Source organism: Alosa sapidissima, chromosome 3 (genome assembly GCF_018492685.1).
Source record: "Alosa sapidissima isolate fAloSap1 chromosome 3, fAloSap1.pri, whole genome shotgun sequence".
Taxonomy (NCBI): Eukaryota; Metazoa; Chordata; class Actinopteri; order Clupeiformes; family Clupeidae; genus Alosa; species Alosa sapidissima.
The window spans coordinates 9,007,813-9,020,843 of record NC_055959.1 but is presented as its reverse complement, the minus strand read 5'-3'; the positions used below and the strand labels follow the sequence as shown (position 1 = coordinate 9,020,843).

General features: G+C 47.8%; 1 protein-coding gene across 8 annotated transcripts in view; it reads left to right on the top strand.

The window, feature by feature from the left end:
• Positions 1–13,031, top strand: part of LOC121704606 (trinucleotide repeat-containing gene 6A protein-like) — a 60,088-nt gene that overhangs the window by 34,711 nt on the left and 12,346 nt on the right. For 5 of the 8 annotated variants that reach the window (XM_042084984.1, XM_042084989.1, XM_042084982.1 and 2 more), the window contains 8 exons: positions 1,989–2,429; positions 3,515–3,562; positions 5,351–8,062; positions 10,742–10,951; positions 11,320–11,498; positions 11,655–11,735; positions 11,891–11,939; positions 12,049–12,176. In XM_042084984.1, the coding sequence (XP_041940918.1) occupies positions 3,517–3,562; positions 5,351–8,062; positions 10,742–10,951; positions 11,320–11,498; positions 11,655–11,735; positions 11,891–11,939; positions 12,049–12,176 (3,405 nt within the window). In that variant the 5' untranslated portion in view covers positions 1,989–2,429; positions 3,515–3,516. Of the gene's footprint in view, positions 1–1,662; positions 1,725–1,988; positions 2,430–3,514; positions 3,563–5,350; positions 8,063–10,741; positions 10,952–11,319; positions 11,499–11,654; positions 11,736–11,890; positions 11,940–12,048; positions 12,177–13,031 lie in introns of those variants that run through there. The other 3 variants (XM_042084988.1, XM_042084987.1, XM_042084990.1) reach the window with 3 other exon arrangements.

The following is a 13,031-nucleotide window of genomic DNA, read 5'->3' as shown; positions in this document are numbered from 1 at the left end:
AGTGTTCATTTTTAGGTTTGCATGGTGTCGGTGCTTTGCATGGCTGCTGTGCGAGTGGGTGCAAGCCGTTCTGCACGCAACTCGGTTCGATCTCAGTACGCTTACTTGATGCGTTCTTTTAAGAACCTTATTCCACTTCTGTGGAAAAGCAGTTTGAAGTGTTCACTGGATCTGACCCCCGAGTTTGACGGGTAGGCTGTTGATGTGTACTGTACTGTATAAATGACTTGCTATTTTAGCAAATGTTTATAAATAGTTTCTCTGGTGCCGAAAGCCAACGAGAGAGCGGAGTAGTTCTAGTAAAAGGTCAGGACAGTCTTTTGCGGAGGAATTTGTAGCACTGCGTGTCCTCTCCTGCTCCGTCTTGCTCTCTCTCCCCTCCTTTCCTCCCTTTTCCCTTTTTTCTTTTAATATGCCACTGAATTGCTGCACAGTGAGATCACTGTTAATAGGGAACCCCCATCCCCCCACCCACCCACCCTTTTGCAAATCAAAACAAGATCTGCTGGGAAACACTGAGGAACACACACAGTAAATGCATTGGTAGCCTCTGACTGGAGGGGAGGGGGTACACAAGATGGATCACCCCCTTCTACTGGCGTAGACTGGTTAACAGGCTGTGCAGTTTGCACACTCACATATGTAACATTAGACCCTAGCAGCACCAACCCCCCCCCCCCCCCCCGTTAAAATACTGGAAGGAAATGATCTCTGACTCATATGCCGTCCGCTCCCTAGTCGTACATACCAGTGAAAACATTCTGATCTCAACACACAAGATGGTTCCCTGAGATCTCACTGGTGTAAGAGAATAAGAAAGTCGAAAGCGAGGACATGTCTTTCTTTCTGTGCCTTTGTCACCTGTCTGAAAAACTGATAAAGAACTGAATGCTCTTTGTGTTTCACTTTTGGAAAAATCTGTCAGTCAGGCAGGTTATTTTTCTATGGAACAGTGCTCCATGTAAGCATCGGTTTGAATGAAGAACATGAACTTCCCCACCACATGCAAATTCCCTCTCTTCTACTTAAGGCTGATATCCATTTCTGTTGATTTTTCATTTCCATTTCTACTGGAGACAGTTCCCAAATAGCTCAAAGTAGTTCACCCTGACTTAAGAGCATGCTATCCAGGCCTGTGCTTGACTCTCTCTCTCTCTCTCTCTCTCTCTCTCTCTCTCTCTCTCTCTCTCTCTCTCTCTCTCTCTCTCTCTCTCTCTCTCTCTCTCCTAAGAGGTTTTGTTGCTATGGAAAGCTCTTGGTCAAAGCCTGTTGTGTAACCAGATACAAGGGCTCTCTCTTGCTTCTAAGTCCACATGCACGTCAACCTAAGAGTCCATTTTGCAACTGTATACCCATTGTGTCTGATGAGAAAATGCTGCTCTTGTGCAGTTATGAGTGTGATGGGGTGTAATCACACTCGTGTGATAACATTTTTCCACCATTTTTTTTGTTTGATGTGTGAATTTTTGACAGTGATTTTTGATGTGTGTGAGGCTTGAAGCAAACCACATTATGAGATATTCTTCTAGATGTTCTTCCAGAACCAACCAGAAAGACTATCCACAGTCTAGACATGTAAAAGCGTACATCAGTTTTCAAGAGACAGACTGACAGCAGTTTTAGACTAATTACTAACATGTGCCTTCCTTGTGTGTTTTGCAGTTAGCCAAAACTTTTATTGATGAGTTGATTTCTGCGATCTTTCCAGAATTCAAAACGACTGGGTTGAAACATTTTTGTTCCATATTCCATTTATTATTATTAATGTATACATCAATCATGATGGTTAATTCAGTGCATAAAATCTCATTGCATTTAGTAAGCAACACAAGAGCAGAGTTTGTATAGTATCAAACTCTGATTGTCACAAGTAACAATGGTCATTTTGTGAGGGATATTACCATTTGAACTGCTACTACTTCAAGGTTGCTCCCACAGAACAACTCATTTTTCTTTTGTCTCTTGTGTTCCCTCTTGTCATCCCGCAGTGCCAGAACATATCAAGTCCGGTTGAAAAGCCAGCCTCAAAAGTCTGCCAACACCCTTTCCCCTTCCTCGCCTCCCCGTCCCATTCCTCCGAAGCGGCGGCGGCAGTACCCCTGCACCCAGCGCCATCAGCAATGCCAACAGGGCCTGAGTGCTCAGCCTCAGCCTGCCCCGCGCCCAGCCTAGCTACTCGCTCCTCCTTCGGCAATCTCGGCCAGGCCTCGGTCAGCAGCCGTAGCTGCAGCAGCAATAGCTTCCACCACTGCTGTTGAAGCAGCAATCAAAAGGGGGGGAAAGGGGTGCAGCCTCGTCGCGATCCACACCACACCACCCCGCTGCCACCCTGGGAACTCAAGTGCAGCTCACCTCCATCCATCTAGGGGTCGCGATCACTAGCAAGGGGGCTCCACTGAATCACCAAGCTGCCAACAGCCACCTCTCAGGTAACCACACTCTCTCTCTCACACACACACACACACTTTCATTCTCTCTCTCTCTCTCTCTCTCTCGCTCTACTTTTGACTCCCACTCTGAGACTGTATGTCACCAAATGCAGTAATAAGATCCGAGCCCTGAGCATTTCTTCTCTATCTGACTTTGCCAGTGTATGAGTTCAGACCAGAGCAGGGTTAGGCAGGGCTGTCTGTCTTTTGAATCCTAATTGGTTAATAGGACGGTAGTGAAAATTGAGTTGCCGGAGGAGCAGGGGGAGGGGGTTCGCACAGACCCTTCCCTCAGACCAGCTGTTGTTGAGATTCTGAAAATGTAAAGCAAGCAAAAGTTAGAACTCCAGAAAGCAACACTTTGTCGGAAGATTTCAAGCACTCCATTTTAGGTTTATTATAGCATGTTGTGAATCTCCTGCAATGTATGCACAGATTCTAGGTTTGAGGAACATTAGAACATGGTGCATGTCGTCAATTACTGTAAAAAAGCTGCCAGCCTGCCTCTTAAAAGCTGATGTATGTTTTCATACCCCTAGAATGTGGCAGCCTCTGTGGTTCGTTCTGGCAGAACACCTCATTATGTGGTTTACCATGAGCTTATATGCATAGGATTTTTGTGTTTCTGGTTAGTGTTGAAACTACTAAATCATATTTTAAGTAGACCCTTTTCATGCAAAGACTATTCAGACATTAAAAAAGGTGGTAGAGTTTATGACTGATCCACTGGCTCTAGCCATTAATGTGTGTGTGTGTGTGTGATAAGATTTTAGATGACGATGACTGGGTGACCTGATGATGCTCTCATTATCTGTAAAGATGTTTTACCAGACAGAATTGCTTGTAAAGAACCAATCATATTGGCCTGTAGGAGATATATATTTGTGCTTGTGATATATTTGTTTTTTCCTTTCTCTTTTCGTTATTTCAGTTCATAGGTCATTTATATATTTTTTTACACAGCTTTGAGGTCCAAACCTTTTATAGAGAGGAGAGGCCATGTTTCTCCGTCATGCAGTCAGGTCATTCCAGTCCTCTTGGTCCTTCATAGGATCTCTCATGGTGTTGCTCTTTTGTTTTCGTAGGCATGGCTCCCATTCGGGACTCGGTCAGCCACTCCCCTAACCAAACAGGTGACTCTATTCTTCTCACCCACTCACTGGCTCCTCTGGTGTGCCCATTCTGTGCATTGTGGGATTTGTAGTTTTCCTGGGCTTTGTTGCTTGTGTGATGTATGCCAGGTGATGGGTGGGGTGCAGTGCTGTGCTGCTCACCTTGTCTGTGCCTCATTTAGTGTCTCCTCCATCAAACAGCTCTGGTGTGTACAAATTCACTAACATGTGCGGACAGGCTTGAATACTTCTGGATGTCTTGCTGTCACAACCTTCTATGCTTGACTGACTGCGATCTTTTGTCTTGTGCAACCTAAAGGGTTGTTTGTCAACTTTTTCTGTCAATTACGAATATTATTGTGTGCTTGAAACTGTATCTCATGTAAAGTATGCAATTTTAGTAGTCATGCTTTTGCATTATTGTGTCCTATGAGTCTAAGTATAATATTCCCTGGTAGTCGGTTGAAGTGAGTTTTCATTGAAAGGCCAACCTGACACTCACTCCTAATTAAGGACAGAGGGATGCAGCTGCAGCCAGTTGTAAAGATCACGTGGTGTATCATGCCATGCACGGCATTTTAAGTTAAACTATACTTTTTTCCCCCCAGTAGAGTAGTGCAAGTATCTTATTAGCCTCTTGTAATATAAAACACATTGCGTTGTTCTTCGCAGTTTTCAAATCTGCAGCTAGCAAAGTTATAGTTTTGTTTTTGTCGTGTTCGCTGCCAGCGACTGCAAGCTGAAATCGAGATTGGGTTTGATCTAATTACATTCTCCAGATTTGGGGCAAAAAAAGGACCTCTTTTAGGAAGGTCTGGGCTCCTTTGTGTCATGGCACGTCTGATTCAGAGAGCGCTCAGACTTGGCAAGAGGACCGTTCTCTGGGGAGCTTGGCAGCCATCTTGGAGTGCGATTTGAAAGAGCAAGGGCAGACTAGCTGAAATAAGGACAATTTTGTTTTCTTCCTTCCTCGAACAAGAGTATGAGATGGTCTGTGAGGAGAAAAATAGAGAAGTTGGCTGCACTGTCAAGGACCCATTGCATTGCTACGGGTGTGGGAGCGGGGAAAGCTCGGTCTGTGTGTAGCCTTGGCATTGAAATTTGGTGGGAAATCCGATGGTCAAAACAAAAGAGCAAACCAAACCCCCATCCCTTCCCCACACTTATTCGCCATAGCTTTCTAGCCTTGCGTTAGCTGCCTCTCTTTCCGAGCTTTTGGCATGTAGCAGGCTCATGCTGCTGCTACAAAATGGTGGCAGCTGCGCCTGTGTTGGAGCCAGGCTGGGGCGAGACTGTGCTCGGCAGGGACTCGCGCAGCCTGTGGTCAGCCGAGCTCTTAATGTGCACTAATCCGTAAACAAATAGGAGCCCTCTAAACAAAGCACAGGAATATAATGTGTGTAATGCGCGACCAGGGCTGTATTTCATACCCATGTCATTTCATTGCTTTGTCTGTGTGTTTGTGTGTTTGTGTGTGTGTGTGTGTGTGTGTGAACTAGTTTGTGGTGTTCATATAGGATAGTCAGTCTCATAATGATTGGTTGAATTGTATGTGGTGTTGGTGTAAATGTATAATTGTGCCTTTCTATTAGCATGGCAATAGTCTGTGTAATATGTTTAGTCTGTTTAATGTGTTTAATGCTTTTGATGTTGAGCACAGTTTCCATTAAGTTTTTTGCCTCTGTATGTTTCATTGTTATATCATATAGCATAGGCTATGGTATACATGTTGTATACGGCGTTGGAAGACCTGTTCACTGACGCATCATATTTCTGTTTCCTCATTTCCACCCCTCTTGTAATCTGCAGGTTTGGATCACACTGGCTTGGATTCCCAGTATGAAAATTCTCCTTGGAGTTCTGGCAGCGACTCGAACAGCAACTGGGGAAAAGTCATTGTAGAGGGTTGTGACAAGGGACAGTGGCCCTCCATCACTGGCAGTGACCCAGAGTTAGCCTCAGAATGTATGGACGCTGACTCTGCCTCCAGCTCTGGGTCGGAGAAAAACCTTAGTATAATGGCTTCTGGAAACACTGGCAGTGACAGCAACGGCAATAGACAAGGCAGCAACGGTCAGAGCTCCCCATTTATGGTTGCAAATGGCAGCAATAACGTTGGCAATGGGAGTGTCAAGGGGCCTTGGGGCGTTTCCAATGGCCCGATGCTAAGCACATGCCAAGGCTCAGGAGAGAACCCTGGTGGCAAGCTGGCTGAAAACAGCCATGGTAAATTAAATGCATGGGGTACCCAAGGTCCCTCAACCAATGGAGGTATAAATCCAAGCACTTTGAACCCAAATGCCAACCATGGTGCCTGGCCTGTTCTGCAGAACACTGGGCCTAACCCCCTCGGGAATGGTGGCACCAACACACAACGAAGCACCGTAGGTCAAATGCCCAGCCTTCAGAGTAGTATTAACTCTCCGATGTCCTGGGGGACCCTGCAGGACAGCATGGCCGAGTCCGACGTCAACGGTACAAGCAAGCTTCCAAGTGGGCAGCCTCAAAACCTTAACACTGAAATGAATGGACCAAATAACACTACTAACACGTTGACCTCTAGTTTACCAAACTCTACAGGTTCAGTGCAGATGAGTGAGCAGTCCGCGGGGCACCGAGCCTGGCCTGTGAGCTCAGGGGGCTCCCCGCAGCTCCCCATGCCCTCTCCCGTCTCCAACGGCACTTCCATTTCTCAGCAGCAGCAGCATGGCAACGGCGGCGAAGGAACGAACGGCGGGTCGTACGGTACGTCGTGGGGAGCTCCGCCCGGCACTACTTATTCCGGAGACAAATGCCCCGCGCCCAAAGGCCCAGCCGCGGGTGACACTGTGAATGCAACTCTAATGCAGCCGGGGGCCAACGGCTCGGTCTCTGCCAACACCAATGCTCCCTTCAAGAATAATATCGGCAGCAACGGGCTAGCCAGTCGCGGTGGGGGCTGGGATTCGGCCCCCGCCTCCGGCCCGCAAGACCTCTCCGCCTGGGGGACGGGTAATAACGGCATGGGCCCCGCCAGCATCCCCAGGCCCTGGGGCAGCGTGTCTTCGTCCTCCTCTTCTTCCTCCTCCTCCTCTTCTTCAAACACTGGCACTAAGGTCCCCAACGGGGAGTGGAACCCACTGCCCGGCAACAATCAGCATTCCAATGACGGCACAAACGGGGGCAGGAAGGGAACAAACGGCTGGAAGTCCCTGGAGGATGACGCTCTGGGGTTGGGAGTTGGCGGCAGCGGCGGCGGAAGCAGTGGTCAGGCCTCTCAGAGCAGCACATGGAACAAGTCCACGGGCAGTGAGGGCAGCGGCGAGAGCTCCTGCGGCCGTGGTGAGCGGAGCGGCAGCAGTGGTAACCGCAGGAGGATCAACCCGCCGGGCCCCATCACCACGCCACTGACCCGGGCGGACGTGGACCCCCGCGTCCTGTCCAACACTGGCTGGGGTCAGACGCCAGTCCGGCAGAACACTGCCTGGGACGTCTCCAGCACAGAGAAGAAGCCGGTCCCGGACATGTCCGGCTGGGGCACCGCTGCCCCGCAGCAGACGTCCAGCTCCGGTGGAGGATGGGGAGACGGGCCCGGCAACAACAACCACAATAACAACGATGGATCCACCATGTCAGGGTGGGGCGATCCAAAGCCATCCTCTGGATGGGGTGACTCCAAAGGCCAGAGCGGGCAGTCTGGAGGCTGGGAGGACAGTTCGAACAAATGGGGTGGCAGCAAGGACAAGCCCTCTTCTTCATCCACCTGGAACAACGCCCCCAAGACCAAGCAGGGCTGGGGCACCACCTCCAGCGGAGAAAGCTGGAGCGCCGGTGGCGGCGATGACGGCGGGTCGCGCGGAAACCACTGGGGTGAGCCCCAGAAGACCAGCACGGGAACCTGGGAACGGGACAGCGACGGCGACCGTTCCGGCTCAGGCTGGAACGACAGGGGTCGCAGCGGCGCCATTAGCAGCAGCACCAGCAGCAACACCTGGGGCGGCAACGGTGCCGGCAACACCCCTGACCAGAATGGCCCGGCTAGCAGTGGCTGGGGAGAACCCCAGAAACCCAGCACTCAGAACCAAGGCTGGGGAGCCGAGCCCCCCAAACCCAGCCACGCCTGCAGCGCCCCTGAATGGGGCAAGCCGCCGCAGGATGCCAACAGTGGATCCTTCCGTGGAGCCCCCAATTCCCAGACGGGCGGCCCTGGCTCCAACAAAGCCACTGGTTGGCTGGGAGGCCCCATCCCCACTCTCCAGAAGGACGAACACTCCACTGGTTGGGAAGAGCCTTCCCCCGAGTCCATCAGGCGCCGTAGGGAGATCGACGACGGCACAACAGCATGGGGAGACCCCCACAAATACAACTATGGCAGTATGAACATGTGGAATAAGAACATGGCTGCAGATCAGGCCATGGAGGGACCCCCGCCCCCGCCCCAGCAGCAGCAGCAGCAGCAGCAGCAGCCCCCACCGCAGCCCCAACCTCAGCCACCTCAGGTCCCAACCAACATGGCTCCCAAGGAGAAGACTTGCAGCTCAGGTGGGTGTGGAGAAGCTTAGTTTAGTTCAGTCAAAGTCCTTTTAGGCAAGTTCCCCCACTTGGCGGCCATTTTGCAACGCACTTTGTGCAGTTATCGGGCAGCTATTTTCCTATTCAAGTGAATGGGGAGGCATACAGGAAGGGGCAGGATATGTGTAAAGACTACTGCCAGAGACTTTCTAATGAGGAGACACAGCACTCAAAACATCCTCCATAGAAATGCATGGGGTTAGTTTGTTACGCCAATATGGCAGTTGTCTACACATCACACCCCTTCCGCGGCAAAACGTCGATATTGTGAATACATTGAGCCAATAATGTGGTGTGTTGTGAAGACATCGTGCCAATCATGTGTTGGGATCTTGCCGCTGGAGCAAGATTGGTGTCGTGAAGCCTTGCGCACGCGCATTTCTGCCGAAATAGATGCCCGATAAGTGCTCAAAAAGAGTTGCAATATGGCCGCGGAGTGGAGGGACTTGCTTAAAAGGACTTTGCTACTGCCATATTGGCGTTACGAACCAACCCCATGCATTTCTATGGAGGATTCTTTTAGTGCGTTGTCTCCTCATTAGAAAGTCTCTGGTTAAGTTCAGTTTTTCAGTTATACCACCAGACTCGGAGTCCATTCGGAAGAGAAATACAACACAAACACGATACAAAAAGTGCCTTAAAATAAAAGCATTGCCTTTTCTCATAAAAGACAATTATACCCGTTTTTCCCCACAGGGATGGCTGTATTGTACAGCAATAAACTTAGGGTTTGATGGCAGCATGACCAGGACTTTATCGTTCATTCTCATTTCCTTGTTTGGAATTATTCCCCTATAATTTAAAATTGAAAGCCAGACAAACTCTTGTGCTAGTATAAACAGCCTGAAAAGTGAAACTTTTTCACCCCTGCTTTGAACACTGGCATATAAAGGCTCTTTTATCCCTTCTGACGTCTTAATGTAATGCGGTTAGCAGAAGTCTTAGCATGTTTTTTTTTTCTGTTGCCACTGGTTCTTGGTCAACAAATGTCCCGGGGTCAGTGTGGGTTTGGCATGAGATGAACCAATCTGATGGCAAAAAAAGAGTCTAGGGTTACATGGCCGCTGATGCTGCAGTCATATGGTAGCAACTTGATCATTGGGGACACACATGAACAAGGCTATTTTTATAAGGAAGAATCCTGAGCATGTGTCGATTGGTGAAAGTGCAAAATGCCCCGTGGTCAGATATACGGAGGCGTAAGGGTACAACATCAGAGTAAACACGGCTTACATAAGGCTTATCTAAACTGGGCCACAGAGGGGTGCATACTGAACTGGAAAAATGCAACGATTTCAGTATATATTTTTTTTTTTACCAGTATTTGCATTAAATACGATTCAGTTATTTTACGCTAGGGATGCACAATATATCGGCGGCCGATATATTATTGGCCGATAAGTGAAAAAATGAAAATATTATCGGTCCGATAACAGAATTCTGGCCGATAATTTGCGCCGATATTTTTTTAAAGTCCTAATTTAGGCCTACATAAGGTCCGCCTGGCTACACTGAGCTACTTGAGCTTGGTTGGCTATACTTTTTCCTCAATATAATGTCAGCGGTGTGAATGTATTTCACCACTCTAACAAAATCTGTGGGTATGCGTTCATTTGGGAATCTGTGCATCTCAAAATCCTCTCGTGAATGATCCGCCATTTAACCTTAACAGAGCGGAGCTCAGCCCTATCTAGAGCCGTCTTGTGCTGGTGTGTTTGCAATTTACCGCGCTGGTCGGGGAAACAAATAAACAAACTCGTTAGTGGGAGGAGTACATAAGTAGGCCTAGTTCTAAGTTGTGTTTTAGTATTATATTTGCATTACTTTAGCTTGGGTTTTGTATTATTACCTAGAAATACGCTAACCATTCGTGCTTCAGTTCCAGACAGGTCACCATAATAAGTTATTAAAACCTTCGGGGCTAACGCCTTTCATTTCTGCTGCAGCAGGTTGTGCGCAACAGAGTAAACGGACATAAGATACAGTCTGAGGAGTTGCAGCTTTATTCAGTTACCCGCAGTTGAAACTAAACCTAAGTTTCCCTCACAAACTCTGATTTGGTCGCTATACTGTAGCTTATTCCAAGCTGAGCCGTTTATGAGCGTTTTAGTCCTGAATGAAAACGATTAAAACTCTAGCCACTCACTCGCAATTCACTGACGTCAGTTTCACTTAAAGGAGCCACACATACTGTAGGGCTAGGCTACTGTTATGTTGTTGACTGCCGTACTATTATGAGGAAATTAATAGAGGACTATTAGTGAGTTCTGTCCATCATTTGGTGGTAGGTAAAATTACTGCAATAAAATTAATAAAAATTAATCACTTTTTAGAAAATAAATAGTATAGAGTAATATTATCGGTTATCGTATCGGTATCGGCCACAACAAACCAATAAATATCGGTTATCGTTATCGGCACTAAAATTCCATATCGGTGCATCTCTATTTTACGCTGAACAAATCAACATGGGCTACTTCATGGAACGTAATCAATATATTTGGTCAGTTTATAGGAGTCCATTTTTGTTGATTTTTGTCCAAATATATCGTCATTTTCAATCTGATGTTTTGTCAATACCAGTTTATGTACAAATATCTGCAATTTTGCTGCTGTGTTCACTGCTCACCATTACCACTGACTCTTCAGGTTGGGGAGAGACGTATAGTGCGCCACAGAAGATGGAGTCCTCCACGTGGGGCGAGCCGTCTGGACCGCCGGTCTCTGTGGACAACGGCACCTCAGCCTGGGGCAAACCCATGGACACGGGGTCCGGTTGGGAGGATCCAAGCAGAGATGGTTCTGGAAACATGGGCTGGGGCAACTCCTCCATGGGCCAGCAGCCTCCGCACAAGACTGGTGAGCGCCTACACACACACACACGCACACAAACAGTGTAAGTACACACATGGACCCACACACGGACAGTGTGTGTGTGTAATATATATATATATATATATATATATATATATATATATATATATATATATATATATATATATATATACACACACACACATATACACACACACACACATGGACAGTATAAGAGAAATGCAGCCTTTGTGCAGTGTACTTCAAATGCCCCGCTGTCCACAGAGCTTTGACCCATTTATAGTTATTCTCTATATAGAGGTTGAGGTCTGTGTTGGAGGTCTTTCGTCATCCATGCTTGTATTGTGTTCTTTGACTCGTCTGAATTTGTGTTTGTGGTTGTGTTGTTGCAGTATCCAAACCTATGCAAGAGAACTGGTGTGGAGAAGAGATCCCCATGCAGGGTACGGGGATGCATTCAAACTGGGGGGAGGAAGAGGAGGAGGTGGAGATCGGTATGTGGAATAACAACACCTCACAGGAGGTCAACCAATCTGGAAACTGGTCCTACATGAAGAAGATGCCTCCAAAGGTAAGAAACACATTCACCACTACCATTTTGTTTTGATTAAATGCACATTTTGTGCAAGATGCACACAAATGTACAGACGTACAGTTCATAGTTTTTTTTATTTTTTTATTTAACAAATTTGGGTGCAATTTGTTTGTTCGTCACATCTTTTTCCAGATGCATAAAGGTGTTGGTAAGCAAGAAGATCCATGGATGGGTCCGTTTGTGAACAAATTCAACAATTCAATGAATTTCTCAGTAAGTATTGTTGCCCCTTCCAGTTACTTACAAGACCCTATTCAATATATTGTGTAAAACAATGCAATATCAGACCGAGCTGCATGTAGAATGGCCGAGGGACTCCGAAGGAGACTGCTAAATAAGCTGACATTGCTTTGTCTGTTTCCCTGCAGAGAGAATCTGAAGAATCTCACAAGAGCAATAAGATGGACATGTCTGGTGGTGAGTTTTGGTCCATTCAGTAGTTTAATGGCCTAAATCAAAGGGCTCTTAATGCCACGGGTCAGCTGAGCGACCGTGACGTTGACCCTTTTGTGTTCCCATTGTGCAGGAATGATGACGGACAAGAGAATGGACGTTGACAAGCATGTTATGAACATGGGCGACTACGGCAAGAATGCTGCCTCTCGCCACCAGATCCACAAAGACTCCATGGACCGCAGTAGCTACTTTGATAAGGTCAGTGATACTGCATGGTGAAGCGCCACCCCCCTTTTTTTTCCTGTGGTCTGCAGTCAGCTTCTGGCCCTGCTGGATGCTCAGGCTCCCCCTAGTGGACTGAATGCAGTCCTGCGTTTTTCTAGCACTTTCTTCCTGACTGGTGAATGGCCATTGTGAAATGGTGGAGCTCGCTGAGGGTGAAAGACAACTGCATGCGGTGATTTTTGAGTGCCTCAGCACTGTTTTGGGTGCCTCTATGGCACTTTCTGTGTGTCTCCTCTGCTCTTAGCTAAGCTGTTGCAGTCGTAGCTGTGGCATATGCTAACGTAGCTTTTCTTTTCCTCCTCCTCCTCCTCCTCCCTCCCTTCCCTTTCTGTCTTGCTCCCTTTCCTCTCTGTCGATTATTTTTTATCTTCTGGCTTCTTCGGGTCTTTTCCCCTGTTGGGTGACTACTGCTGTTGCTGCTGCTGCTGCTGTTCCTGGCTCTGCTGCCTCTGCTGCTGTTCCTCCTGCTCTTCTCCCCTCTGCTTGCTCTGTGGTTGCCTGCCTGTCTGCCTGGCTGGCTGGCCAGCAGAACGCGCTTTCTGTGGCCTCTTATGACGCCAATGGGTCAGAAGAGCCCCCACATGATCCCAATCAGAACCCCAATTATTCCTCACCAAACAGCCAGACTAACTCTGGTCCTGGTCGACAGGTGAGTCAGTCCTGGCTGCTCCCGAGGATGGTCCGCCTGTGTGTCAATCTGTTTCCACCTTTCCATCCGCCAGTCTGTCCATCCTTGTGACTATTTGGTCCCATTTCAGTCTCCCACTAGAAATTAGTCCACCAATCAGCCCATATCATACCAAGCCTATGGAGCAGTTTTGTGGCATT